The 27,572-nt window shown below is 39.9% G+C and overlaps 1 protein-coding gene across 2 annotated transcripts; it reads right to left on the bottom strand.

Annotated features, from left to right (window-relative positions):
• Positions 1–203: 203 nt before the first annotated feature.
• On the bottom strand, positions 204–27,261 carry LOC117390555 (pleckstrin homology domain-containing family G member 3). Of its 2 annotated transcripts, none has more exons than XM_033988311.2 (19): positions 27,026–27,261; positions 22,073–22,140; positions 11,537–12,030; positions 8,254–8,354; positions 7,194–7,263; positions 7,069–7,115; positions 6,821–6,971; positions 6,613–6,744; positions 6,111–6,293; positions 5,876–5,968; positions 5,610–5,696; positions 5,490–5,520; positions 5,180–5,278; positions 5,068–5,100; positions 4,414–4,424; positions 3,758–4,126; positions 3,204–3,314; positions 1,435–2,725; positions 204–1,355 (listed from the first exon to the last, which is right to left on the bottom strand). In XM_033988311.2, exons 2-19 carry the CDS (start codon positions 22,119–22,121, stop codon positions 697–699), a joined length of 4,011 nt encoding a protein of 1,336 aa, XP_033844202.1. In that variant the 5' UTR covers positions 22,122–22,140; positions 27,026–27,261; the 3' UTR covers positions 204–696. The 2 variants fall into 2 exon arrangements, with proteins under 2 accessions (XP_033844202.1, XP_055086976.1); XM_055231001.1 differs by lacking the exon at positions 27,026–27,261 and adding an exon at positions 26,226–26,312.
• Between the last annotated feature and the right edge of the window lie 311 nt (positions 27,262–27,572).

Genomic DNA, 27,572 nt, shown 5'->3' with positions numbered 1-27,572 from the left:
ACAATTTACAAAGCATGCAGTCTGGCTAATGTCCAGTGTAACACTGAGTCTATAATAACAGCCATTAAAAGAGTGGTATGTGCAAGATGTCTTGAAAAATAAGAAAATGTGTTAATTTAACCAACAAAACAATAATTAATCCAATAAAATGCCATCACTTTCTCTAGTAACATAAAGCAATGACACGTTTTATTTAAAATATATTTTCTGAAAAACAAAAGTAAAAAGGTGATAGATCAGTATTTACATGAAGCTCAAAACCTCACAGATTCATAAATACGCAGTACTGGGTAAAATGACAAAACAGCTCCAGTGATGTTAATGTGCATGTGGAAGCCTATTGTTCCGAGTTCACAAATATAAAACAAAGTCTCTTTGGCTATAGACATAAGCAGCAAACACTTCATCTGATGTGGCCCCTTTGTGTTCCCCTGAAAGCCTTACACTTGACATGGTTAGAGCAGTGCTGCTATAGTGGTTATAGCAAATGGCCAATAATGGTTTGGAACCAAATAACAGGATCTTATCCTGCCATTACTGATGGTATTTACAGATTTACAAAACTTTGTACAGCACAGTCTAATATCCATATTTACAAAACATTAAATAATACATTTCCCTCATGGCGACTCATGGCAATCATATATTGTGGCTCCAACTTAATACAACAAACAAATTTGCCAACAATTAAATGTGTTAAGAGCTTGTACTTAAACTCAGAAATTTTTCTCGTAAACTTTTCACAATATTGCTTTCAGTCATTTTCCCTGAACTGAGGGCAGCCCCAGAGTCCAGACCGTCATGGAGGTGGCTCTCAGAGTCTTTGGAGGCCAGACACAGTTGGCTGGTTGTGTGCAGGCCCCTCACAGGACGCTGCAGGTTTTGGACTTCATGCAGGGGGTGAGAGCCGAGCATGTGATCCAGGGAGCTCCACCTGCACAGGACTGAATTGCCCTTAGGGAGGGGCCAGTCCTCCATCCCAAACCTTCCCCCCTGGTGCACTGGTACAGACTTAGACCTGGGACAGTCTGCCAGGGCTTTATGGAGATCGGAGGAGCTGCTGTACTTCGGTGAGTCCTTCTTGCTCCTGTTCAGTGTGCTGTCGAGTGGCACATGCGCCAGTGTGCTGCTTTGGGACACTTTGGATGAGTTGGCCTCAGTGTCCTGTGTGTATTTGGAACGCAGCTCCTGAACATCAGGCCAGTGGAAGTTCTCAGACTGGGGTGTTTGTGGAGAGACAAGAGTGCTGTGAGAGCTCAGACCTGAGCTGGGAGTCTGCACTGGGCTGGGTGAACGCACTTCATGGATGACTGCTTGAGTGGCAACATTCAAAGCCAATCTCAGGTTTGGCTTACCTGCAAAAACACAACAAAAGCATAGTGTATTAGATTTGTACAGGTTATTAAAACCACTGGAATTGTTTTGGCACACTACCGTTTTTTCTAAACTGTGTTCTTTCTTCTTGGACAGCCAGCATGCTTCTCAGGCCAGGTTGATTTCCAGTTTCTTGGCTTTTTTGCCACTTCACTGGCTTGTTATTTTTGATGCGTTGGCTATATTGACGTGCCAGCTGAAAAACTTTGTTTTTCATCTTTCCCATATCTTGGAGGATTTGATCCTCTTCCATGCTTGTCCGGAAACTGATGCTTTTGGGTAAATGCTGTGGACTGAAATGGTCCTCATCCAGTTCAGAGTCTGGTTCAGCGTGCTCCAGGACAGATGGAGAGGAGATACTGGGGGTGGGGCTATGTACTAGAGTATGAGGCTCAGAGATGTCTTCTTCTGGGCCCTCTAAACTGACATTATGCGGGGTTTGTAATAAGAGATCTTCAGACTGCTGTACAGTGTACTGAGCTTCACTTTCTTCTTCTTTTATGTCTGTTTCTTCCCAAAGCTTGAGCATTTCTGATGACGGTTTGAACACATCATTACTGATGCTGGTTAATGTTGTTTCAGTGTTTTGATTTTTGTCCAATCCGGGAAGATCAAACACAGACCAGGAAGTGGGTCTGTTTCGGGACAGTTCTTTTCTGTGAGGTGGTGTAGCCTGGTCCAGGGGCGCACTGTCTATCTGTCTGCTCAGCTGTCGGACCATACCTGCAGGGATGTAGGAGAGACTCTCTCTGCGTTTGATGCTGAAGTTCACATCCTGGTCCTCTGCATGTTCATAATATGTTCGGATTTTGTGGATGAGGAGTCGATCCTGCTTAGAAAGAGTGGACCGACGCTCTTCTTTATTGAAGTCATTTAGCGCAGGTTGGTGAGAAGATAGTATTGGTTCTGGAGAGCTACTAAACACTTGACTGTCCTTCTCTCGGTCTAAACACACAGAGGAGCTTGTAAGAGGCTCATTATCGGTCAAAGGTGAGGAACATGCAACTGAACCCAAGTCATCTGAGATGAGACTGCTCTGTCTGGAAATGTTGTTAATGTAGTGTTGAGCCATCACACTGGCCTGGTTCAACATGTGTTTACTGTGCGCTACCATCTCAGGCTCCTCCTCTGACATCTCTCCGTTTGTCAGGACATTTGTCTCCTCCACATGAAAACTGGAAGAGTCACTTCCTCCTTCCTCTTCCTCCTCTGCAGTCTCCTGGGATGTGTTGTGGAGTTCTGGGGTGCTGGTTTGTAAGGACTCTGGTGTGTGACAGTATGGCACCTCATGGTGATGGTTGCTGTTTTTGGGAGAAACAAAGTCTAGAGAGCGTAGATCCTCTACAGTGACCTGAAACAAGACAAAATGGGTACTAAGTGTACACAGTCAGGAGAGAAGGATGGCAGACTCCATCTGCTTGGCTTTTCAGCCAATTTGAAGTTATTATTTTTAGAATGCATATGTTATGTTATGTCAGTTTGCACTTATTCTGCATTTACATACTGAATAAAAATAAATATAAAACATGTGTATGAAGCAATTTAAGACTAACTCTAGGCATAAATACACGAGTAGGGATATAAAAGTTAGAAAGACAAGTATAGCTGGCCAAAGTAATTACGGTATTTTCTATTCAAGTTGTCCAAAGAACAACTTTAATAAATTCAAATAAATGCATTTTTGATGAAAATACATTTGAATGAAAATCAAACAGTGATAAGGCCACAGGAGTAGTCATAGGAGCCCAAGTCCAAACAGTAATTCTCTGCCAACACAGATAAAATGTAAACTGTGGGAGGTCCTTTGCAAATGCTTTATTATGATGCACCTGAGTCGTGTGAACGTCTGTCCCAGCAGTAGCTCCATGCTTGTCCCCCAGGCGCTGAGGCTCTGTCTCCCCCAATGGGGTTTCCTGTAAATTAGCTGTGTCTTTATCATCCTAATAAGAAAAACAGAACAAATGTTTTAAGATGTAACCTGTTTGCTTGTGGATTGTATTAGCGGATTAGTAGAATTGAAAAAACAAAAAAACAAAAACAAAACTGTGCAAAAATAAAAACACTGGATGGAATGCATGTATAAGCAAATTTGAGGGAAAAATGTAGTATCCAATTTACTTATTTAAAATGCAAAACAAAACATGCAAATTATATTTAAAAAAATGCACATATATACACAACAATGTAAAAGCTGGCAACAGTATTCACAGAGAGCATTACTAATATTTAATAACAAAACATAAGCAAACCAATTAGTGGAGCAGGTGTTAGTAATGTGATTTTAAACTGAAGAGGGAGTGAGTATGGGACAGAGCTTAATGTGTGAGCACAGAGCTGCAGACAGTGGCTGAACAGAGAAACCCAAAGAGTGAGAAACCCTCACCATTGAGAAGTGAGTAGAAAGCATAGCCCTGCTTCTAGACTGCCAGCAGGAGATGGCCGCCAGCACTGAGCTGGCAAAATCGGCTACCTGGTCGCCCCCCATCAGACTATCCTCTTTGTAATTGTCCCCCTCTTCGTCTTCATCTTCGTCAGCCTCCTTTGGCTTGTCACAGTCCTGTGCCCCATCAGTGGGGCAACCTGGCCTCTCATCACATTCAGGGGTACTTAGATGCTCCCTTGAGGTAATGAAATCCTCCACATTGGGCCTGTGAGCCTGGGGCTCGTCTAGAGTGCAGCCAAGGGTCCTGACATAGGATGTGGGCTGGAGGGGACACCTGTCTCCCAGCAGGGCACCCTCACTGTCTGCGTGCTACAGCAGGGAGTCACAGACAAGTGGCTTGTTATTGCAAGGCCAGTGTTGGAGCAACATGGCAACAGCAGAAGTGCAAATGGAACAGACACGTAAAGCAGCTTTAGCTCCGAGTGAGATATGATTTTCAGCTTATTGAGGATTAGGCCTTTTCATTTTGAGATGAAGTTTGCATTTTTTGTCAAATCCATAAGGAAAGCATATCTCACTACAGCACATTGAGCTAAAACACTTCTGTGGCACTACAGAACAGTCTCAGATAAAGAGTAACTATACTGAGGTCTTACCTTCAGTACAGCTGCATGGCATGGCAGACATACGAAAAGAAAAAGAAAAACAAGAAACAATTAGATAATTATATCTGATATGAAAACATATTAATCCTGCACAATTATGGTGAGGACACAACCTCTATGTCCACCAGCACAGCGCACAGAGAGGCAGGAGTTAGCCTGGGCCAGACGGATAGGAGGCTGTGATTAGATAAATACCAGAAATATCTCCCTCTCACTGACTCAAACAGGACATGATGCAATTAGTTAGGATGTGATGACCTATTCCCTCTCCAAGGAAAGGCTGACATGAAAATTGCTTCTTCATTATATTGGTGAAAAAAATCGATTTGCTCTGGGAGCACAGAGAGGCAGCTTAAACAATACAGAGGTTTCCACTGTTTTAATGTGTGCACAGGCCATTGAGTGGAGGCCAAATCTGACTATTGAAAGAGCTTGTGAAGGACAAAGCCTTTGACCAGAGGAATATATTTATAATCGTTCATTAGGAGAGGTCTTGTGTGGGTGAGACTGAGTGTATCTTTTGATCTGCTTTCCAGGTGTCTTTGAGAAAGAACAAAGCCAAAGCGTAATGACACCACATGACCCAAACAGCTGAGTATATCCACATATACATCCTGGGACGTAAATAATGTCTCTTATACTCACCTTTTGCACTTCTAAAGATCTGTTTAGCAGGTTCTAGAGAGAAAGAAACAGCATGTAACAACATACACCTTTAACAATATTTCATGATTATTTAGTCTTTGTTGTTCTATACCAGATCTTCTGCGTCCAGTTCTGGTGGCTAAGTGGAGGTCTTCAGTCTGATCACTTGATTTCTTCAACCTCTCAGGACTGTAGTTGTACTTTCCTGGATCTAGACAAAAATATGACAAGCTGCAATAATTTCTTTACATAATTTATTTTTATAGACATATGCAATCACAGGGCAGTTCATAAACATAACATCCATGACATGCATTGCCATCCTCTCCTCTCCCTCCAGTTTGCATGTAATATCCCTAGCTGCCATGACAACAAGGTATTGAGGATTTTGGGAACTTTTTGGTTCTTGGTCTAATACTTACAATTAGCATTATCCATCATGGCTTCTTTGGCCTAAAAGCAAAGGCATTATGTGATTAAACACACCATTGAGATTCAGTTGCTTATATATGGTCCATGCTTTTGTAGATTTTGTGATTTACCTTTGGTGGAACAATAGTGCTGTGGTTTTCAAGTATGAGCCTCTTAATGTTATGTGACCAGAGATTCTTCTCTTCAATAGACTTAGCCTGTGAATTAAAATACATGGTGCTGTAAGTCAGTGTACTTTTGTGTTAGCCCCAGGACTGGATAAACAGAGGTTTGTACTGGGACAACAGCAAACCATACATTTATTCAGGCTTGGGGCTGGTGCACAGAACAGGTTTTGAACAAAGGAAAGTAAGGTTTAACAAAACTTCTGCAGTACCTGCACTGTGTGGGGCTGCTTAGGGTGCTTGAAATGGATGACACTAAAGAGTAAGGGATCTTTGGCGCTGTCAAGTAGCATTAAAGTCGAACACTGAAACAGAGATTAACAAAAACTACACATTTTAGACATGGGTAATGAAAGTAAATGTTACATTACACCCCTCTATAGTTAATTAATATACAACAACTATATTACACCATAGCATTATTTAAATAAATACTGTCAAACATACAGAGATGTGGGTCTTGTAGACGTAGTTTTCTCCTCGTTTCTTGGTAATAAGGAGCATCTTTTCAAACAAGAAGAGTGTCCGTGTGTTCTTGGCCCGGAGTACATGAAAAGTGCCCTCCAACACCAGCTCTCCATAGGTGGTCAGGTCAGCACCCTTCCAGTTGATCAGAAGAGACTGGATCTCCTGTAGACGTACATATAGGCACAACTTCAGCACAATACAAGCTGTATTAATCTATTTATAGCATATCTGCATAGACATCGACGAGAAAGGTAAAGCACAGAAAATCATTAAATGTACTTGAGACAAACCCACAACAAGATGTCAGTCTGATGCTTTAAAAGCTTATAGATCATTTCATTCTTTCTGCTTAAATGGTGTGGACATAATCAATAAAAGTCAGCAGACCCTCAGAGGAGTGAAAATGTACAGCATTTGAAAGATGAGATGGAGCAAATCTTTTTAGCAAAAACGTGTCTGTATTGACAGAAAACTGTCTGACCTGCACTCTGACAGCATGCTCATGTTTCCTCTTCATATCGTTTATGTACCAAGCCACTCCTGTCATGGTTTCTATGGCCTCCTGAACCACCTCACAACCCTCCTCATCAGGGTCAAAGTGTTTTGCGATTTCCTAATCATACAAAAACATCGTTAAAACATCTATGTATATTTTTGTGATTATATTTTTATATAGGTAAAATGTGTACCTGAAGGAGCAGGTGATATTTGAGGATTCTCTGGACTGGCTTGAGCAGGTATGAGCCTAATGGCAGGGAGCGTTTCAGAGTGGCCTGTCGATCTTTAAAGAACTTGGCCAAATTTTTACACCTCATGCAATCTGTAAGTGCTGCCACTGAGCTGAAGAACAACATGCATAGTAATGTTAATAAAGATCTCACAAACATACAGCAAAAATAAGACAATTTAACCAAATGGCTTGAGTGAAGGTCCTTACTTGGGGTAGTTGTTACAATATTGTGTGTATATTTCAAAAGATTCACTCTGGAAAAAAGAATATTAGATAATAGTTAGTTACAATCTTTAACCAAGTAAACACAAAGCCAGAGTCATAGTCCTTACCTTATCCACAAAACACTGGGCAACTGCCACAGGGTCTCTCTGACACATGTCTAATGACTGTAGGAGCTCACTGAAAAGAACAAGAAGAAATGCATTCACTATCCATTTCTTTGGATAGGTAATAGTCCACCACTGTCACTAGAGGGCAGTATTTATTTAACCATTCTTTAATCAACCACTCGACTAAGACTTTCATTTTTACCAGATTTAATTTTCATGATTGAATTTGCAAAAGCATTTTAGATAGTAGTAAAATTACATTAAATGTTCTGTTCTATTTAATGTATTTTGTTTACAACCACAAACCAGTAATATTGCATTGGATATAAATGCATTAATTGCAATAGGAACCCAACACATGTAGTATTGTCTAAACATTTTTATTCTCTTATCTAGGTCATTTATGTCAATATAAAAATCAATCAGTTTCAGTGAAAAATATACATTGAATATTGGTATTTGATTGGGCCAGACCTGTCAAATGTAAATGATCTGAAATACCAATAGTACAATTCAAGAAAACTTGCTTCAAAGGTTAATTTGAGTTGCCCATGTCAATATTTGGTCATGCCACATGACATCTTATTGTACAATACTTGAGATGGAGGGGGATGGGGTAACACAATATTCATTTGTGTTAAGGTCAGATAAATCAAAAGTGACTTTTATGGCTCTATAGAGAGTGTAGAAAAAGCTAAAGGGAGCAGTACATCATTGGACTATACATTATAGTCCAACTGTACAGAAACATTTTCTTTTTTGTCTCATGATGGTCTGAGCAAAACCAATAAGGTTCAATCGGTGAAAGAAGAGAGGAATGTTAATGTGTGTTTTGGCAAGTGGTCAGCAAAGAGTAATGGCCGACATCAGATGATTAAACGTAAAGTGAGTGGACCCACTAACCTTCACTTAACCATTCTGCAGATGTCATTCTACTGCTGTCTTTTGGACATGCTTTCATTTTATAAACACTATTCAACATCCTCACATCACACATTTACATTATGTTGTTTGCATTTTTGTGTGGTTTTTGTATCAAATGTGACAAAAGGGAATTTACCTGTTGAACACATAGATGTCTTCAATGTTTCCAAACAAGGCACACACCTGCTCTGGTCGAATAGGAAGGTTGTTTGTATCAATAATATGCGCCAAATAATCCTGAAAGAGAAAAAACGGATTTCATCTCTATTGTTTACATGTAAGCCAACTTAGCACAAAATCACATTTTAGTAGAGCGAGTAGAGAGTGTACTTGTAGGCAAACAGTTCCCTCATTGTATGTCCTTTAAAGCGGTTATGATGTGTGGCCTGTTTTCACATGACACAGTTTTTCTGCTGCAGACCTGGGCATGTGATCTAAAGCTCTGTCCAATATCAGGTCATACAGTATCAGTATACCTTAAACATTTCATCGTTCATACAAAGTGTTTTAGAAAGGTTCCTTTTAAGGCTTTGTTCAGTCGTCTGACTGTCTGACCTGCTGGACCCAGACTGTAAACGTCAGCGTCTAAGCCCCCCTCCCAGGAACCGTCTACTCCCTTCAAACTCAGGGGTATTCTGTCCAGATAAAAATAGCTAAAACATGAGCCAGGCATGCCAACATCTGGATGACTGCTCACTCATTTGGACAATTATTCATTCATGTGTTAAAACAAATATTGTGCAAAACTGCAAATGCTGATAACATTATACAAATTACTGTACAGTATTTTTAAATCACTTTGTTAAAAGGTCAGTAAGAGTCTTAATTTATTGATTTAATAGGAAATCCTTATTATTTTTTATTAAATTTGGCCCACATGACAGGATATTTACAGACAAGAAAGGCGGGTTCATCCAAACCACAAAAAAATATTCTTACAAAATTATTAAATAGAAAAAAAAAAAAGTTAAGGTTTAATAGATTTCACAATCCACTTACAACACATCATTGTAATGATAAAAAGGCACTCAGGAAACAGAGCAATACAGGTTCAATACATGCCTCTTGGGACAGAATCAGTGCCATTAAGTGCTTTGAGATGTTTTACTGCAACAGTGTTGTATAAACACTGTTGCATTCATCTGAATTCTTCTTGAAAAATAAATTATTTTAGCATGTTGTGACTTAATTTCAATACTAAGATAAATTATCCATATTTGATATCATTACCATAAAGATAATAAAAAACTCATACCTAAAAGCCAAAAATAAAATCTGTCAACTGTCTGTCAAACCCGAGCCATAAGCAAAGTAATGTGGTCTACTTCATTCAGTGTAGTGAAGAGTGCAGGGAGAGAAACTAAACAGCCACTCCATAAGAGAATGTACCAACACGTCGTGAGAGCTCCTCTGGACCCCAGTCCACAGTACATTTCCATCTAAAAGCCAGTAACCACTACTTTGAAGATAGTGAGGTACAGATCTTAGCCAAAGAAAATAAATTGTTTGAGAGGGGAGTTAAAGAAGCAATTTTTGTTAAGAAAACATTGTCCTTCCTGAGCAGAAATGGGGGCCTTAGACAGCATCTTTCCCCCATCTATAACTCATATAAATATGCTATGTCTTGGGCACAGTGAACACTTCGTGTAGCTCAATAGATCTAGCCAACATACATAAACTGTAAACAAAAGCTGTTTCCAGTTTCAGTATAGTTATCTCCTCCCTTCAGATAGATATAAGTCCGCCAGCAATATGACGAGAACTGAAGAACTAAACCCAAGTGGCTTGGATGAGAAGCGGAACGTCTTCACTCCTACAACTTTTTGTCCAGTTGACAGATGTTACTTTTGGCTTTTACTATGGATCAGATCTGGACAACTGAGGGATTACACAGACACTAGAATGTAATTTTTAGCACAATGAAAGTGTTTACTTTCTTTAAGTACTATATTGATATAAAGAAAAAAAAAAAAGTTTAATAATTTTGCAAAAATTTCAACAATTTTGTGTTTCTCTGCCAATAGGGGGTGCTGTATGTACATTAATGAGGAAAAAAATCAACTTAAATAATTTTAGCAAATGGCTGCAGTATATCATTGCAGAGCAATGGGAAAAAAAAAAAAAAAATACACATAAAAAATATCTGGAGAATGATCTGTTGGAGCAATTCCATCCAAGACATGAAGCAACTCTTTTACAACAATGCCGACTATGCAAAGCTTGGGTGTGTTCAGACCAGGTGCTGGAAGTGTTTAGTTATCTGGGCTCAACAGCTGTTCAGTAATCTCTACCACATCAGATCTGAATGACAATATTGACACACCAGCAGCTGCTTTGGTGTCCCAGGATCAAGTAGGAACTGTGGATTAGTGTATTAAAGACACAACGCCAGACTGGAGAGGGAGGAATCACACATTCACGGCACATTCTAGGCTTGGTGCAAAGTCAAAATAAGCAGCATGGCATCAATTTGATCTGCCCTTTCTATGTTATTAAATCAAGATGGTGGATTTATTTGCAGTAAATGGGTTCTGAAAGAAAATCCTCCAGCTATGCTTTCATCCATGTTGGTGTTGGATTGGAAGATGCATGTATGCCTAAACCAGAGCACAGAAAAAGACTGACTTTGAATTTGTCAGAACCAAGACATTTTTCCTTCTCTCCAGACAAAGGTGCGAGTAGGTTTACTGGCTGTCACTCCACTGCCTCTGTTTAAGACATTACTGTCAGGGGCATAGGGAAATATTTGACAGCTGTTAAAAATAAGAATAATATAGGGTCAGAATGGATCGGAGTCTGGATGCTGTTGGTAATCTACAGTGCGTGATAACAGATGAGCTGCCAGTAGAAACAAGAACCGTCCATAGACATCTCTGCTTTTCATATCTAAATGAGACCAGAAATGAGAGTCAGCCGGCATAGATTAAAAAAAACTAATGATTTGAGTTTGAACAGAACCAGATACAAGCTGCAAGATGATTTATGCAACACATTCAGCAGAACATAAATGACCTAGCGTCTCTCATTTCACAAATACCAGATGTTTAACACGCATTTGGTGAAGTGGTTTGTTTACAAGTGTCACATCTGAATCAGACACAGACAAACAGTGCACTGAACGGGTCAGACGTACCAGACGCACAATGCACGTTTATGGTACCAAACAGAGCGGCCTTTCTTTACTGTGAGCTGCTGTTACAACCAGTCTCCTCTTTGGTCCAAACTGGCAAGGTAACTCAAAAACATGCTGTAGACATTAGGTCATGGTGTAATACAGTATTAATTCAAGTGGAGTACATGTTTCAAGTACACAGGAAACTGATGAGTTATGCTCAATTATTCTCAACAGTTGGCTCCTTGTGAATACTTGGCAACACCAATGCAAAGGAGATTTTATTTTCACTAGAAGTATAACCCACCTCCACAATACTCCGTAGATCTTTGACATACATGCGCTCCGTCTCGATAATCTCCATGACAACCCGGTCGACATACGTCAACTTGGGGTTAGGTGCCATGGCGTCCGTTATAACAGGGGGAGGCTGGAAATGCCGCATGTTGCCGTTGGATTTCCGTTTGGCGTTATTATTGTTCCACTGGTTCACATCTTTCCAGTGGTCATTACCCTCTGGCTCTGTAGTGTGCTGTCCGTTACAATGAGCGGGACTGAGCTCCAGGTCGATGTCGTCCTCGCTGGGTATGGGCGGTGTGGCGGAGGAGGGGAGGGCCACAGTGCTCCCGAAGAGACTGTGGCTGTCCCGGGACGATCCAGAGGACAGGGTGGACACCAGGCTCACCGGCCGCTTGCTCTCACCTTCCAGAGGGTCCATGCAGATTCGGGTGTAGCAGTCAGGGTCTGTGTGCGGTGGGTCATGTTCGGTGTGGGGGAGCGATGCAGACAGCTGAGGAGACTCTGGAAAGAAAGAAATGAAATTATGTAGGAGTTTGATCAGACAATTACCACTTACAAGAATGTCATGGGTTGAGTGTTCACATGTTTTAAACTGGCAACAAAAACAAGAATGAACAACAAAACAATGGTATGTGTACGGAGTCAGTCACAGGTCTAGTAGAATTACCGATGAATGCTTTTCACGTGACACAAGGTTATAATTTTGATACATTTTTTTGACAGGTGCTTTGTAACAGGTGCCATTTAAAGTTCAGATTTACAACTGTTCATTTCACAGCTCATAGTAAACACTGTACTTCTGTTCTTTACATAGATATTCATGTTTCAGGTCATACAGGAGCATTCTAATCATCTAATTGTTTATAGACAGGAGGGCTAAATGTCACACCTAATATAATAATGCCATCGTGACAAAGCAAACGATTTATAACACCTAGATACGTGACGCTAAACCAAATTCTTCATAAATATGGTCTTTACTTATAAAGTTGTTGCCTATAAGTTATATTTTCATCATCAGTGGAGCAGTTTTGTTATAATATTTAAACCACATAATCCTGTTTACGTGGAAACCAGTTATTACAGACCATAGTCAGTCGATGGATTCAATTAGATTAACTTGAATGACAACCTCAGACTTCTGTATTGTACTTTACATTGAATAGACTATTGTTGGGGACATCAAATAACTGACAGCTCAAGGTTCTGGATTTCTAATCAGGAACTAAAAAAGAGGTGGGATAAAGTAAGAGGCCCAGCTCAAATCATTACTGACATGGCCTAATTACTACACTGCATATTCTATGGAAAACCAAGCTATTTCCTCCTGTCCTCCTCCCTGCTGACCGCTCAACCTTAGAAAAACAGTAACACTGATGAGAAGACAAAAATGAAAAGAACTTATGTTTATGTGTCTTAATATGACTTTGTTTAAATTGAAAAGAAATTTAATCCATATTGGGTTTCACATCCTTCCTTACCAGATGGGAATTTTTCCTCAAATATGCTTCCTAAATATGAAGTCATAGCACATTGAGAGTGGGGCACGGAGTCGCCACTGTGCAGCTAAGGTCATTTCCTTGACACTGTGGAAATAGTCAAATGCTTTTTCAAATGTGTGTGAATAAATGGTGCTTTGTGACTTGAGACTAATAAATGGGTTTCATGCTTGCATTAAGATAAACATTAAGTGAAACGGATCAAGTAAGTGATATTGTCTAATGGGAATGGAGGGATGAAAATGTGTGGTATTAAGCGTTCTTGAATACTTCTTACTCTTAAAGACCTGCCTTCGATTTCGCTTTTATAGAGACCATGTAACATTTATAGGTCTCAGTGGACAGAATTATGGAAAAAAGGGAAACTCTAGTATTTGAAAACACATGCAGTCTTGTGATTTAGAGCTGGGTGACTGGCAGGCAGCTGGATGATGTTCGGTTCATTCAGTGCAGTTTATTCACAAGGTTTGCAGCATACAACTTGGCTTCCCCACTCTTTCCATGAGTCAGACTAGTTGAGCTCATGAGATTCTGAATACTATACTACAAACAACTGTCTCAACATCATCATTCCCATGTTAAATCTGCACGTGAGAAACAGCTGGCGAGCAGGAGGCGACCAGAGCTAAGTAAGTCATGCATACAGGGACACATCTGAGGCACGGCGGTCAGTGGCTACATCGCTATGAGCAAGTACTAAAGTATCCGGTTCCTCTCTGGTTTGGTCTTCTGGTTTGGAGTTGTGCTCTGTCTGGCATGTGAAACTCCCTTCCTTCTCTTCCACCCACACCCGGTATCCCGCTATAATAAAGCACTGTGTTGTACAGAGCGGTGTATGCCAAGTGTAAAAGGAGGGGGAACAACGCAGCTATGACAACTAAGGACAACCCAAAACCAACATCGTGCTAGTGGAGTTTCCACAGGCCTGCAGTCAATACAGCCTTGCACAGAACCTTGGCCTATATACCTATTTGCACAAAGAAATAAACCACTAAAGGACTGCACTACAATGCACTTAATGTAATGTTACACAATTGCAACATTCCAAACTGTAACAACCAATGCATGGCATATTTCCAAGATAATATGAATAAAGATGAAGGAAAAAAAAGGTCAACTTTAGCATTTTGTAACGTCAGTGCCTTGGAGGAGGTCTACATACGGGACATGGCAGCTCTTGTAGGGCTGGACAATATCGCAAAAAAAAAAAAAAAAATTGGCTTTCAATAATAATTTTATGCAGAAAAATAAGACAGATCAGTGCCATTAAACACAAAAAAAAAGCCAAGTCTGAACTCCGCTCCAAACCACATGTGTTTATGGACAGAGGATTGTTTGTAAACCTCTTCATTAAAAACACCTAAGCACTTCATTGCTGTTTTATTCATGACAGAATCTTGATCTCGATTAAAATTGCCAAGCCCTATCACTATGATATCAGACGATTAAAATCTTTTGCAAGCATTCATTTCCTCATGCATCATGCCTACTTTAAAGTTGCTAATCTCTTTGCATAGGCTCTTGTAGCTTCCACCGTAGCTTTCATTAACCACTTGACTTTGCCTCAAGACATTATCTGCAGCTGATATTGCACATGTTCCAGGGAAAAACCAGCACCAGTGACCGACTTGCCCTCTTTGTTGATACAGGCCAAGCGGAGGAATGCAACAGCCTGGTCAACATGTAGGTTTAAGATAAGCCCACAGCCTGCATGTGCTTTCCATCCTGACCAAGCAGAATGCCTCTTCTGAGCAGCTATTATCAAATGCCTGATGTTCCACACAGTCCATTCCACCATCTGCAAAACATTTAGGGCTAAGGTTTTTGGAGAAATGAAGCCACGGAGCAAGGCCATGCCCATTACCGTGCCACCATGTCGTCAGAAGTGGGTCTCGATGACGGCTAGGAGGCCGGCACTGATTTCACTTTCAAATGTATCAATGGAAATACAGCATTTACAGCAAGTACTAGATGCCCTTGTATGGCAATAGCAGACTGTCACCACTTTGGTTTCAATAAAGATACATTATTGGAACCTAAATTTACAGTGGAAAATGAATAAAAACTACACATTCCTTTCTATAAATTATAGCTCTCATAATTTATTGTGAAATGCTCAAATGCCACTGCTGTTCTGGTCATGACGGCAAAGAAAGGTCTATAAAAGGAAACAAGCATAACAGCAGTGACGGAGAGTGGCTATAGGCTAGCTCAAACCATATGTTCATGTGCAGAACTACCAGTTGGCCCAGACCATAAAATGTAACATCTGCACACAAACATACACCTCAGCCGCCATTTTGAAAAAACGGTAAGCTTTAAGTAAGTGCTAATTGTTCTCAAGTGGTAACAGTAAACACCTCAAGTGCTGGGTAAACATTGGCAGTGCAGTAGGTTTTCAAAGGCCAGTTCATGTGTATTGAATATTGTGTAGATAGTCTGAAGGATAAGTATATGGCCAACGACAAAAGTACAAAGCAATCCAAGGCTAGATTTTCTCATTCACACCCCAAGTATAACATTTCAGCACACCGCAACACAGGCCTTTTGTTCCTGTGTTACATCAATGCAGTCTTTAGCTGACAGAGACATAACCATTAACCAAGCTCAAGGATACACAGATAGTGTAGTATTTGTTTGGGCTACATTTCAGATGGCACCTTCACCACAACGGTTTCACTGTCCACAAAAAGACAGTCTTACTATTGCTCAATTGTTCCAATGGTATAGACAACGATCCAAGACAGTGATTAAAAATGTAGCATAGTATAGGAATCTAGGCCTGTTGTGGCAACATATTTTGAAGCACGATATATATCACTACAGAGAAAAATTGTGATGAACGATAATACTGAAACCACTGCCACTGATACAAAGGAGGATAATCCCAGTGGACCCATTTTTAAATATACAGTATCATTAAAAAGTCTGAGCTACAACCAATAAATATCAGAATGAACTAATAATGAGCTGTAGAGGGTAGAATAAGTATCTTCTATGGCTAAAAAGTCTTAACTTATTAGATACGACGATACACGATAAATACTGAACTAAAAATATATTGTTTCAGCATTCATATAATGAACAATGAGTCGATATAGTCACTATTGTGGTAGGCCTATAGGAATCATCTTTTAGAAATGTAACCAGTTAATTGCATATAATAAAATGAAAAATAAGACAGATTATCATTAGCAGGACATTTACAAGACAGTCGCAGTGATCGTTGTGGTGGTAGCTCAGGACCATATGTATAATATATACACAGTCTATGCTCAGGACCCACTTAGTTAAGAAATATATTTCATTGCTTACATACCATGCTTATTTAAAAGGTAAAGTAAAAAAAAAAAACATTAGTTAAATAATAAACAGTGCTACCCTTAAATACACAGGTTCATCCAACAGTTGAAAAACACAATGTCCACCATCATTCATGTAGGACCAACTTGTCATCTGTGTACAACAAAGGAGAAAATATTTATTCCATGACAACCAAAATACTAAGGCAGTGCCAATTACTCTTACTTACAAAAACCAGTGGAATTCCAAAATTGCCAAACTAGAACCCCCGCCATTGTTGTTCCAGCATTTCAACTTTCTAAACTGTGGTTAATATTAACAGCACAAAGGTGTGTGAGTGTGCCAGGCGCTTGACGTTCCCCATTCTTTTGTCCGGTGGATGGAAACAAATCCCCTGAACAGAGGCGGACATGAATGCAGTTCCGCTTTGATTGTGAGCTTGCACGGGGCATACACCTGACCTGATGACACACAGGTGACTGTGGGGAGCAGACAGAACCATCGCTGAACACTCAGAGGGGTGAGAATGAATCAGTCTACAGGTAATAATGTAAAGTCTACACCAGTAAAGCAGACAGTTCATAAAGTTCATATATGAATCATGACGTTTAACAGGTAAAGAATACAAGTACTCAAGGCAGCACACCTGGTCGTTTAAAAAATTCCACTGACATCACAGACAAGGTGAAAAATTGCTCTTCTGGTTGGAACAATCTAAAATAGTTCTGTGCAATTTTCCAACTTATTATGAAACTACACATAAACATGATCCAACACAGTATCCCCTTGCACATTTCTAAGTACAAATCATCACCTTCACTGGTAGCTCTTCTATGCCACAACATGCAGCAATGACGTGAGTAGTGGATGCATGTGTCTTCACCTGAGCTCATGCAAAACCAGCCGTCACGGAGAAACCAATGCAAATCCGTAACCAAAGTTATTCTAGTCTTTTCCTTTCATCTACATCTAAAACATCACTATGCACAAAGTTACAAACAGGCTTTCGTTAACAGATGTGACAAAGGCTGCAGTATATGACTTCATAAGACAAACAGAAAGATAATTATACAGTAGTTATAGTTCATAATCACTCTAGTACACCACAGTGCAGTTCCTCCTTGTGAATAAAGCATCAGACAGCAGGCAACATTGACATTTTCTTAATACTGATGTACTGGAGCAAAGAGTTTCACCAATTAAGATGGGATTTTAATGAAAAACATCCAAAAAATTTACACATGTTGAACATTTTGTTTAGGCCATTGACGTTGCCATATCACAACAAAAATCAGCAAACAATAATTCTGTAGGCCTATACTATTCAATACCTGCCCTCAACCACACCCACACCACAGTACACACCAAAAAAATACAACATTGTCTTAAAACTGACCCCAACTGATTAAGGCTGAGTGATATACCATTAACGTCTCACTTTTTTTCCTCCACAGATAAACAGTACATATTAATTGGTATGGAACACAAAGCTGCTGAACTCTGTCAGTAAAAGCATGTGGTTTGGAGCAGAGATTGGTGTAGACATCTCAAACCATTTCATTGAGAATTATAAATTAATGAACATCTATCAATCAATATTATCACACTTTTCATATGTCACATACCTTAACTTCTGTCCATGTTACATCCAGTTACATCTAAAAATATTAACCACAAAACCTCTAACCTCTACCCAAAACGATATCCTTACACAACACAGACATGAAACTGTCAGTGCCCAGAAGTCTGGTGGCGTCTAGTGATCTAACCAAATAGGAAGCAAAGTAACAGGAACAACTCTGTCTATATCTAAGTTCAACATGCAAATAAACATCCTAAAACTATAAAGAGACACAGAAAGCCTTTCTTACCACTGGAGAACAGACACTGGGTCCAAAAACCTGCCTCCATCAGTACCTGCGACATATTGTGTGTTATATGAATCTTACGTTAGTATTGACAAGAATATATCAGGGAATAAACAAGCCATTGCCTGCAGTAGCACTTCCCTAAGCTCCTCCCGCTTGAATCATCCTGACTCACGAATCAAACACTATGACTAGAGTGTACAAATCCCTGTAGACACTACCTGGATATCACATGAACCATAGTAATAAAAATATTCACTGCTCATGGCTTCAGACACATTGACAACTTGTTTCTCTCCCCTCCAGATATGATTACTTGTGCTAACAGTGTGGTATGCTGTTATCAGAGGTCTTCAACAGTATGCCTCTTGTATAAAGCCCTTGACAAAGTCGCATTGAAATTCTTTCCGTGTGTTTTTTTGTGTAGACTCAAAAAAAGGGCTACAAAGAGAGCAGACACCCCCATTACTACAACATATAAGATCCTGGCTCCTAATTGGCTGGGTAGTATGTTCACTTAAAAGCAAGTGCTCTTGAGTTGACAGCTAATCTGCTAAGTGATCTGTCATGGCTGAGGGCGCACTGGGTGACCTTGTATCCCTTTGGGGACAAGGAGAATCATGTTTTGCACTAAATCTTAATAAAGCTTTCCGGCCCTCTTCACAAACCCTGACACTCAGCTGTGGATGGAGAGGGAGAGATGACGTTTTGTTCTTATCCTCTTTAGAAGGACTCCTCCCAGTTTGCAGTGGAGAAAAGACCCCATAGGAAGGCAGGAGGCAGCGGTATAATGGGAACCTATTGGGATTAGGGCCCAAGTCCTCAGAGGCCATTATCAAACAGCATGAGTCGCAACAGTGGTAAATGTACTATGAAAGCAACGGCTTGGTTAAGTGGGCCAACTCAGTACAATGCAGTATTTCACAATTTGATCTGAAGGTAAAGGTTGTCATTCCAAAGAGAAGTGGGGATTTTCCACTATGCTCAGAATTGTGCTGAAACTTAATGTATTGTTTACATGTAAATCATACGGGCAGAAACTTGAGCCATATGTCCAATCAGCAATTCATAGGAGACACATCTCTCTTGGGAAATAAGGTATTCCAAAAAGGATGACATTGCAAAGGTTATACAAGTTAAAAGCAAGACTACTTTTTAACTTTAAAAAAATTGCATGTTTAGGCCTGTCATAGTAACAATACATCAAATTGAATTAAATACTGAGTTAGTTACCATTAGCACTGCTGTAATGCAATGAAAGGGTGTATAAAAACAGTAGCCCAAAAAATATTGTTCTTTAATTTTATTTTAAGACATTAGTCATTTTCGTGACAGGCCTACACTTGTTAATAATTAGCTTCTTGTTATGTAAACAAAAGGCACTGGAAAAGTCCTACTGCCTAAGTACACACAGGCATTCAACATATATCAATGGTTGCGCTAGGAAATATCACAATCATATTTCTATTTAAATTAATTAATAATGTTTGATGGTGTTTGGTGATGCACTCTGGGTAAAAAAAATAACAGGATGTTGATGGTCCCTGAAACTACATCACACACATTAAAAGTTACAGGTCCGAAAGTTGCAAAACCACTAAAAGCTCAAATTTAATCCTATGAACTCTCCCTGCGCTCGACCCCAGCTTCTTAAAGGACCCCGCTGTGCTAGCTGACCTCAGACCATAGGCATGTGATGATCCACTTAAGAACACCTCCATACACACGCCCCCTCCCTCCCCAATGCTCGACAGATCTATTTAACTTCCACTTCCTCTGAAAAGCACACTCCCATATGGGGCTGATGAGATGCCCGAGGTGTTAGTACATTGTAAAGTTTAGAGGCAATTTGACTGTTGGCACATTTGCTTTATCCACACAAGCTGGTGGTCAAACAGCTGTTAAGTGTGGAGGGAGTGGAGGTTTTTTTCTAACTAGTTTGCTTAAATGCGGCGTCAGAAAAGCTGTGATGCTGCCCTTCCTGTTGTTCAGCGGAAGCACAAGCCAGCAACCATGAAAACCAACCACATTTCACACTAATGGTTTTTCTTTTCTTCTCATAGCAAGAATCCTTTTGTGGAAGATATATCATTAACATTGTAAAGATGTAGTTCTGTTTTGTCACCACTGTCTGAACTCCAACTGCGTCAACTACAACATTACATGACTGCTTTGGAACTTAACCGTTGCTTTAATGAGGTCATCAGATAGCAGCAGATGAAGCAGATGTGACTGATTTGAGAAATCCACAAGAAGCTCAAGAAATGCCATTTTAGGAGACTGTAAAATAATTAACTTTATGTATATGCTGGTATAAGGCCAAATCCAAGTAAATCCACACAGTATTCAGCCACTGCTCCCGACAGGTCGCTTGAACAACATTGAATGACTGGTCAAAACAGTGGATAATATATAAACCTATAATAAGGCAAAAATGTTGAAATGTAGTGTACATTTAAACATAATCTGGTGTGAATAGTGAAGTGAGCCTGAACCCCAAATTAAAATGCCTATATATTAGGATATATTTCACATCTTTATCCTCCTGTACTGCGCTGGGAAGGTTGTACCTAAGCAATACATTTCTTTACAGGAGCGGAGGTTGCACGACCAGTGATTAACTCAACAGACAATTATCCACTGAAAGGGTTCCAGTGAAGGAGCTCTATTAACGCCGGCCCATGCTCAACGGTGTGGAAAAGCTGCAGTGAATGGAGATGATCTACTGGTGGCCCCAGAACCCCACTGGAGCGGTATATTGTGCACACACAGCTACATTCCTGGCCAGGGTGAAGTTGGTCAGGGCCAAGTCTTATCTCAGAGGGAGTTGTGGCCTGGAGTTCAGACACTGTCCTTAAACTGACTCCATAGATTTTACACTTGGAATATGAGAGAGCTTATTCCATTACAGTGACCGCTGAGCACTGTACGACACGGCTGTCAAAATGCAAGTCCTTTACGTCATAAAATTGTTCTGGGAAAAAGATGTTTAAGACAACAAGAGACGTCGGTTTTGCTTGGAGATGGGCCAAAATATTCTCAGTTGTGTCATCTAAAGATTACGGCAATTCACAAAAAAAAGGTTCTGAAGTTTGCTGGTCACTACCCTCTTTCTTTTCTTTCATTGCAGACCAAAGGCTTTCTGTCACCAGGGCCACTGTCAGTTAATTACCTCACAGATCCCCTGCCCATAATTACCATCCATCTTCAGTAATATATCAAATGTGTACTGTATTATCAGTCTATGGGGGTGCTCCACTGATTTATAGGCCTATATGACAAGTGAGAATATGCACTGGATTGTCCTATAGGGGTATACAATTTTTCTTCTTCTCAACTCAAAAGGTTCTTCGAGCCAAAACGTAACCACAAAAAGGGGTTTAAAAAAAAAAAAAAAAAAAAAAAAAAAAAGATCTACTGACACGTTGCCATTCTTCGTCCAAAGTGGAGGGCTAGCGCCAAATGTGTTCAGAAAACAGAGAAGGCGAGGGGGGAGGAGGGGGGAGAGGGACAGGCCAGTGCTAAGTGATACAAAGAGGCCTGTGTCAATGCCCTGGCTCTGTGATTGAAGATAAAAAAGGCTAAAATAATATGTAATTTGGGTGGTACTTAATAATACAAAATTAGTAATCATGTGCCTGTGATTGTTCTTTTATGTTAGGATTTCCGTTATATAAAATGGGTTTTGCCCAGCTTCACATTGCACAAAGAGCGTCCCTGCCAGCCCTTACAGTAGGAGGACAGAACAGCTCAGCTCTGTTTCTCTCTATGCTTCCACTTTTCCATATAGTCTTTGGTATCCCTGCTACAAAGCCAGGAACATCAGCAGTTTCTGTGGGAGATTTCATAAGAGTGAGTCACTGATAATCTTACCTTCCCCCATTGGGCCCTGGTGGAGAGCAGACTGAGACCCCTCTGGCATGGCACTCTTGCCTCTGCAGCTGTGAACACAAACAGAAGTGGTCAAACACGTGAAGACTCACAGAATCAACAGTATGGCCATGTGGATCTTCACCTCAGTTCTTTACTGGAGGGTTTTATTGACTAACTCACAGGATGAAAGCAGCAAAGTGGCTGCAGTTTCATCAAGCCTTATACAAAGGGAAATTCTTCCCATTCCACTGCTCGCTGCTCTGCATTGGCTCATGCTAGCCCCTGGGTAATTTAAAGTGAGCTGAGTAGAGTGAGTGCGATATGAACTCACAAAGTGGCACTAGTAAAGAGGTTACCGAGTAAGAGACAAATCAGTATATCATCATCTTCATTTTTATATTTTCAAAGTAAAGTAGTTATTTATAGAATGCTTCAGTCCGTAGTTTTTATTTTCAAATTAAAAAAGTAAATAATCAAAAGCAATATTAGCAGCTGTTCAAAGAGTCAATATATTGTGTGCATCACTTATCAAGTCTTGAAAAGTTTTTGGCACTTGAAAACAAGCATCTCATTAGTGCATGTTATTGCTACATTCAGATTACAGGTTCACCCTGGTGCATGGACTCTAGTAGTCCCTCATGCCAGTCTATGTAACTCCTAATGATGAGTCCACTCCCTGTGGACCACTGCGCTGCCAGGTTCTCACATCAGTGCCTCGGCTGCTCCTTCCAACAAATTAACATGGACAAGCATGCATGGGAACCCAACTATGTGTGTGTGAGTCCTCCTGGTGAGCCTCCGGCCTTTTAAAACACTGTATTCCTGGGCCTGTGGTTCAGAGGAACAAGATTCTTCAGGGATTAAAATGGGCATTGTTCCTCGTGCATTGGCTGGCCTGTGTGCCGAGATGATGTGAGGAGGCCTGTCACGATAACACATTTTGAAGTGCGATATATTGCTAAAGTAAATATTAGAAAATAAATGATAATACTAATGCTAAACCATGAAGCAAAATTACCCCCAAAAAGTATTCTTAATGTACAAAATTATTAAAAAAAAATGTGAACTGCCATAGATAAATAACAGAATGCATCACTTAAGTAGTTTGAGAAGTTCATAATTCACACTTCTACAGCTCAAATCTCACAGTGGTACAAAAATTGACCAAGTATTTCCCACTAGTGCAAAAAAAAAGTATTCAAGATAAATATTAAACCCCAAAAATTACTAATCCAGCTCTCATGTATTCAACAAGTTGATATACTATTTACTATGACAGGCCTAGACGTGGGATGCTGCAGCCAAAAGAAGTCTGGTTTGCCAATTAAATGTATATTCAATTATTACATTGTATTAATTAAAATAAAATTACAAGTCTTATATTGAACTCAAATATCAGACACCCATTAAAGGTGCACTGTATAACATCTCTGCTGGAGGGTCCGTCACATGCTTGTCTTCTAATCGACAGTATGGTATTATATATTTATTAAATTCCAGTTGTATTACTCAAAATACCTTGAAAAACATGTATTCTTACTGTGAGTGGAGAATATGTTCATGTAGACAAGCAAGTGACCAAACATTTTATATATAGTGCACCTTTAACTGAAACTAAATGGAATGAAATGTCAGATATTTTAATATGCCAGTACAGATATTACTGGTATTAATATCTTCGAAGGAAACAAGCCCAACAAATTAATTTATCTTGGGTCAAGGCAGCTCGGCTTCTGCATTCTTGAATAATGAAACCTTCTCAAGGACCTGAGCCAATTGATTTTTAAGAGCCATGCACGCCCAGTTTGTGTGACATGTAATGAGAAACATTCAAGTTTTAGAGTGAGCTTTGAACTTGTCTCAGTAAACAGCAAGTAAGATCCCTTCATAATTTGAAAATCTCAGCTAATAGTTTTAGGCACTCAGGCAATCAGAACTATGCTAATCCGTTTTAAATTCCTGAAAAGTGAGACTACAAGTATTTGTCCTCAAAACCTAGATTGACAATGGAATGAAAGAATTCCAATGTGGGGGTTCTGGTGGGGTCAAATATAAAATTAATACCGAGTAGATGCATTCAAAATGTAACTATATATAGTGTACAAACTAGAGAAACTCTTTAAATCTGGCCATCTGTTTAAGAGCAGTCACACTGAAAACCTATTTGAAACATCAATACATTTTAGCATTTCTCACCCAACCCAGCCACCACCACTTGAACTAACTGCAATTTCACACAAATAGCGGTATTTGGTTCCCAGGCAAAGCTGATGACAACATTACCCATGGTTTGAACCTCCTACAAAGTAAACTACAACTGGACACTTAATAGAAAACAGGTGCTGGGCTAATCTGACACTTATTAACAGAAAGACCTGCGATGGATCACTTCTTCAGCTGCCATATAAACTTCCTTGTTCCTCTAATCATCCGGATTTACACTGATCCAAAAGTCCCAGGCTTGTCAAAACACACAATAAACGGACAGATGTGGCCCCATGATGCTACTTCTTCAAATAAAGCTATGTACAGCTGTCTTAAAAGCTTTGGTCTGGGAAAATAATGCACACACAATAGGTCATGCTTGACAAGTCAAATATAATCCAAGAGGGATGACAGCAGCCTTGACAGCCCTTCAGTGTTATGGGAGAAGTGAAAGTGCTAAACATGTCTGCAGAGGAAACCAGAGGACAGAGAGACTTCTGCTCATCACTCCAAACAACTTTCTCTGTCTCCTCAAGAAGGGTAACAGACAAATAAGGAAGTAGAAGAGCCAAACATGAACATACCATACCTTCACTGTTCACAATAACATTAATAATGATAATAACAAGATGATGGTATATAAGAATTGTATTACATTCTTCTCCTGTAGCCTTTCTAACCCTAATTCTACAGTAAGACGTAATGCTCTAAAAATCTCTTACTCTGGATGGGATGAGATCTTGCGATGTCAAAAGGCCACAAGATAATAGTTTCTCCAAACAATGATCTCTGCAACCAGCATAGGTGAGATTACATTAGACAGTTGAACAGTAATTGCAATACTTCATTGCCAAGGAATCTATCTGTGTTAACTAACATGTTATGATATAAAAACCAGAATAAAAAATTGAAAAATGATTAACAAAATGTTTGTATTTATGTGTGGCTCTTGTCTTGTTCTCATGGACCCAATATCATGTTTTGTACTATCTTGTGGGCTTTTTGTCAAATCCCATCCTTCCCACCATCTCAAAATAATCAGCAGTTTTTTAGCCTTCCTTTAACCACAAAGGTCCCGTATTTTAACACCAATCTATGACATAACAACATTGTACTTTGTTGCTGCCAATAGTGACACGCAGATTAGTGAGCAGCTCCCAGTCAGCTGTTTTGAATCCTCAACATGAGTCATCATCCAGTGTCCCTTACAAATGTTAACTCTTTAGTAATTTTTAATCCCAAAAAGTAACTTTGGAGAAGAAACTGAAACTACATTAGCAGCACATTCCCTTTACACCTCTCACTGTCTATCCAAATAAGTCTCTTAGGAATCTCTATGACATAACCCTCCAGAGATGCAGACACAGTAGGGTGGGTTTCTTTCAAATATCACCAACTGAAGCCAATATTCACAATCAGAACAAATCAAATTTAACCTGACATGAGACGGTGTGCTCCGAGTGATCCTGGCTGAAGCCCTAGCATGAAGTCTTTATTATTTCAGCACTGGTGCCATGTTTATATGGCCTGACCTCAGCCTTACCCTCTTACCCCCAACTATCCGAGCAGAAAGACCCTCTGACAAACAGCCATTTTGCTCTCCCACATTACTTGTGTGGTATGCCCCTGTCGCAGGGCTTTAAGAGACTAACAGCTTTTCATTCTCTGGGGAAAACAATAAAAATGGCCAAATGCTTTCTCTTCAGGCTTTAGTAAAAACCCAAAACAAAAACTTCTACCTTCCCACACTTGCACGAGCCACTTATTTTGGTCAGACTGCATTGTGACGTGTGACGCTTAGATGTGGGGAGCAAGTAAATCCCAAACCAAAACGAATGCATTCTAAGAAGAGATTTGCCCATATAGCACCGGTGCACTTCTGAACAGCCCTTGATGACAAAATAAATATTCCCTGCTGTGGTCAAAGAGAAGAAAGTGGAATTTTCACCTCCTTGAAAAAGATCCAAAAGTACATATCCTTGCAGTTGAGTGTGAAAGCAACAAGAAAAACTTCCAAGATTGAAGACCTGTGTTGTCCATGATGGCACAGAGAAGTGGGGGAATGGAATTGCATGGTAATTTTAGAAAGCTGCCCTTCAAATAGAATTGGACCATTGCCTCTTAAAGATGCATATCAAACCATCCACATTGAGAGCTGTGCAATAACACAAATGTAAACAAAAATACAATTAATTACCTTCTGTTCAGAATGGTTCATAATGATGTGTGCTTGTTCTACCACCCAAAACCTGGAGCAAAGCCTCTTTTCTAACCTTTGAACTAAAGTGTCACAAAAACAAGAAAAAAATCAATAATCCAATATACTATATCAGTACACTGAGAGACCACGGTGCTTTAAAAAAAAGTCATTTGAAAGTCATTTGAAATATTCACAATTTAACTTATGAGACAAATAAATGATTTATGCCATAATCAACCAGCCTTACATCAACATCAAAGGTTTGTCAGTGAAAATTAAGACCATAATATTCAGACCTCCCCTGGGTGTCTGGAATGCTAAATCGCTCACACTCTCCAATTTCAAACAAATAAAAGTGTTGTCAGGTCTCATTAAAGTTGACCTTTCCAGTTGTGGTGTAATCTTACATGGAACTGGCAATGGCTGGAGTGAGAAAAATAACCTAAGGATTGTTAAATTTTAATATTTAGCTGAAAAATCTGAAATCTCCATAGTGAAAGACATGCCTGCTTTCAAACACTGGTAATGGTATAACAGCTGCAGCATACCAAGAGTGAAGTGTGAAGTCAAAGCTCCAAGACACACTCAAGCGGTTTCCTGTCGGGACCACCTGGAAGAGGAGAGCCACTCCTGGCACTGGAAAGAAACATTTATCTACAAGATGAAGTTGAGGCTTTATTGTTTTAGAGGTCAAGTGAGGTCAGAGGAGCAACATGAAACTTTTCACTGGTAACTGATGGATTCTGTCCTATTCTTCCAGACATAACCCTGGCAGCTGGTGGGGTAAGTCACTGCCCTGTTGGCACAATGAGCCGGCTACACTTAAACCACCGTAGTCTCTCAATGGGGTGCTCATTAGAGAAAAAAAAAAATCCAATCCAAAGAGCACCGTAGGGGGTCAAATTGAATGAAAACAGAGGAAGTGGCACTGCAGCACTACAGCATTACGCACAACTCAAAAGTATAGGGAAAAGTACTCGGGCTAAAATCAGATCAAAGTCCAGTTCACAGAAAGTGGTTTCTTTCAAAACAAACATCACTTATCGTACTGAAACCTCTCCCTCCTCCAGGATTTCAGAGATCAACGATTGTGAA

The sequence above is a fragment of the Periophthalmus magnuspinnatus genome, chromosome 22, assembly GCF_009829125.3.
Source record: "Periophthalmus magnuspinnatus isolate fPerMag1 chromosome 22, fPerMag1.2.pri, whole genome shotgun sequence".
Lineage (NCBI taxonomy): Eukaryota > Metazoa > Chordata > Actinopteri > Gobiiformes > Gobiidae > Periophthalmus > Periophthalmus magnuspinnatus.
This window is presented reverse-complemented; position numbering and strand designations above follow the sequence as displayed.